This window comes from Morone saxatilis, unplaced genomic scaffold, assembly GCF_004916995.1.
Source record: "Morone saxatilis isolate NCDOM2014 unplaced genomic scaffold, NCSU_SB_2.0 Contig2, whole genome shotgun sequence".
Taxonomy (NCBI): domain Eukaryota; kingdom Metazoa; phylum Chordata; class Actinopteri; family Moronidae; genus Morone; species Morone saxatilis.
In genome coordinates this window covers 11433104-11436103 of record NW_023339762.1, presented here as the reverse complement: position 1 = coordinate 11436103, position 3000 = coordinate 11433104, and the positions used below count along the sequence as shown (strand labels likewise).

Here is a 3000-nt window from a genome sequence, read left to right as displayed (position 1 = left end):
ACAGTCAAGTCAAGTCTTATGCACAGTCAAGCACATCAGCCTAATAATCACATGAAATAAAAATAATTGTGCAGTGTATGCAAGCGTCATCTTTATTTTTACTCTAGAGTGGAACTGCATTCAGCTTTCACAGAAACAAGACATTTTCCTTTTTTAAACCATTTCTGTTACACCGATAAAGACAGCTACTGCTCACATTGCAAACAGTCAAAAGAGAGACAAGGCAAGGAAATGTAAAGGGGAAAAAAAAAAAAAAACTTAGAACATGATAAGATAAGATAAGTCAGGTTGAGGGAACTGAGGCACACCATCCATGACTACATTGTCCTCTCTTATGCACTTATTTGCTCCTCTGCAACACTGTGGGAGGAAAAAAAAAGTTGGGTTAATTTATTGGCCAAACGCACATTAAAGCCAGACTGTTAATGTTCTTGGTAATCATCTGGTTGGTCTCTCAGTTATATAAAAAGTGCTAAATAAATCCTTGTGTTGGAAATGTTCCTTCTAAGCCTAAAAACAAGCAGATTAGTTGGTATCTCTACTGTCATCTGTATAATATATTTATTTATTTATTTATTTTATTTATTTAAGTTTTCAATCCAAATTACTTTGATTATATGTGTCTTATGTACAGATCCTGTCTGGAACCTGGTTAACCTATTTGTTATGAATAAAGACTGATGGCAGATCAGTTTACATACATCTGAGAGTCTCTTAGGGAGGGCGGGGGGTCGCAGCCCAGATATGCCCCGTTGATGAAACAGTACTGCAGCAGAGCCCTGAAGCATGGATCCTGGAAAGAAATCAAGTCATAGTCTGGACGTATAACATGCTGTTATCAACAAAAATACATACAATAATAATAATAATAATAATAATAATAGGATCAATTCAAGGGTTTTGTCACTTACCCTAATGAGAATGTGGGGGTTTCCAACAATTAAGAGCAGGGCTTTGGGACGAGTGACAGCCACGTTGAAGCGCTTCGGGTTGGACAGAAAGCCGAGCGCACTCTGCAAATCATCGCTCTCTACTGACTCATTTGAGCGCACCTACGTTAGAAGAAAAAGAAAATAATTGAGAAATTGCCAAAAAAGGGAATAAACTTTGAGAAGGTTATGACTGATATTTGGGCTCCACAGACTATGGTTTGATTTTTAATGTCTTTTTGTAGTAAAAGTGTTTTGTTGGGACTTTCTGATTTCTTATAAAGACAGTGAAAGGAAAAGATCTCAGTCACAGTGAAAGAGGGTTCATTATTGGTGCACAGATGGCAGGAGCTTCAGTCATAAAGACAGTTCCACTGGCTAGTCTTTCATATAGGAACAGTGACTGAAGGGCCATCTGCATGTAGATCTATGGGAAAGACATCAGTGAATAGGGTCAAAAAATGCAGCTGACAGCACACAATCTGATGCCTGGGCATTAGTGAAGAGCAACTCTTCCTCATGTGACTGAGAATGTCAATGCAGGATGTGATCAGACTCAGATTGACAATTATATGAAGAAGGATATTATTATTAGAGTTGCAGTACATAAACCCAGTGATTTAAGCAAAATAAATAATTTGACTGAAACTTTTTCATATTCCCATCTATAATTTACAAGACAAGGCCCCCACAATAAGCCCTCAATGCCTGCTAAACAACATAATAGCATAATATGTAAAGTTATTACCTTTCAGCAGCACTCCACACATAACCATTGCTTCTGCTCTCTAATGCAACCTTCAAGTTGTAAAGCACTTTATTTTAATACTTGAGATGGATAGCATATAAGGGAAGAAGATCATACTTGAACAGCTTTTCTAATGTCAGTGCTCACTGATTTGCATACAGCTTAAAGGTCGTCTTGGTTGCAGTGAGGGAGAGATCACCTTAAGCCATATAAAAAAGGTAGAAAGGGAAATCTTTAGCCAGGAACATAAACTCACTACAACAATATTGTATATTTGAAGTGAAAAAGTATTAAAAAGGTGGGAGAAGATCAAACTAAGTATTTACATATTTACAAGATCAAATACACTATTTACATATTTACAAGCTATACGAACATCTTAATCCAGAGAGAAAGAGAGAAAGAGAGTCTCTGTTCAAACCTTTCTACACCTCACACCTATTACAGCCTTTGAGCAGAGAGGGAGAAAAACCCTGCGTCATCAATGAGAATGAATTACTCTATAATACATTTGAACATATTTTCCGCATTTTCCCTGAAGTCTCTAAATCTGTTGCTAGTCACTTTACATAAATTAACCGCTGTGGCGAAAACCCTAACCCCCCATTTTGAATAGAGGTAGTGTGTTTAGGGTGCAGCAGTGGGGGCCGCAGGGACAACCTCACAAGGTCAATTTCACGTACCAGCTTCCACCTCTGTATCTGGCTGCAGTCTATGCTTTTCTTTGGTTTGTGTCTGTTTGTTTGCAGAGAGCGCAGAGAGACAAGACTGATGGTATAATATATAATACACTAATAATAATATATAACTATTATATAGACAATAGTATAGTAATAGATGTAAATTGAATATAATAATAAGTATATATACTATATATAGTATATCATGAACTAACAGGTATATACATATACGCGTTTATCGCACGTAAATCTGATGGAACTCCGTTGTGCGACACGAGACTTTAATCCTGTACCCCCTCTCATATACAGATGAACGCACTTTGTTAGTGCGCAAATAACATGGTCTCAGAAGTAGTGGTACAGACGTGTCTGGTCAGATGATCATCTTCACCATTCTCCTCACAGTGGCGAGAATGTGTGTGCGTAACAAGAGAGGTACAAGGCTGAGTGTTCAAACCTCTAACGGGGATCAGTGTTCTGTTACTAGTAAGCACGTGGGCTTTTGCTGCATAAGGTCACTTGTCCTTAGACATAAAGGTCACGGCAAATCAAACAAAGTTTTCCTGAGTATCATTAAACACTTAATCTGATAGGGCCAATGCCCCATCCACAGTGGCTGAGGGTTATCTGTATGGTTTGATGA

General features: G+C 37.9%; 1 protein-coding gene across 2 annotated transcripts in view; it reads right to left on the bottom strand.

Moving 5' to 3' along the window:
• Window positions 1-63: 63 nt before the first annotated feature.
• Window positions 64-3000, bottom strand: part of mov10l1 (Mov10 like RISC complex RNA helicase 1) — a 15425-nt gene continuing 12488 nt past the window's right edge. For both annotated transcript variants that reach the window (XM_035664420.1, XM_035664421.1), the window contains exons 25-27: window positions 912-1052; window positions 702-793; window positions 64-360 (exon numbers count right to left, since the gene is read on the bottom strand). In XM_035664420.1, coding sequence (XP_035520313.1) covers window positions 333-360; window positions 702-793; window positions 912-1052 — 261 coding nt within the window. In that variant the 3' untranslated portion in view covers window positions 64-332. The remainder of the gene's footprint in view (window positions 361-701; window positions 794-911; window positions 1053-3000) is intronic.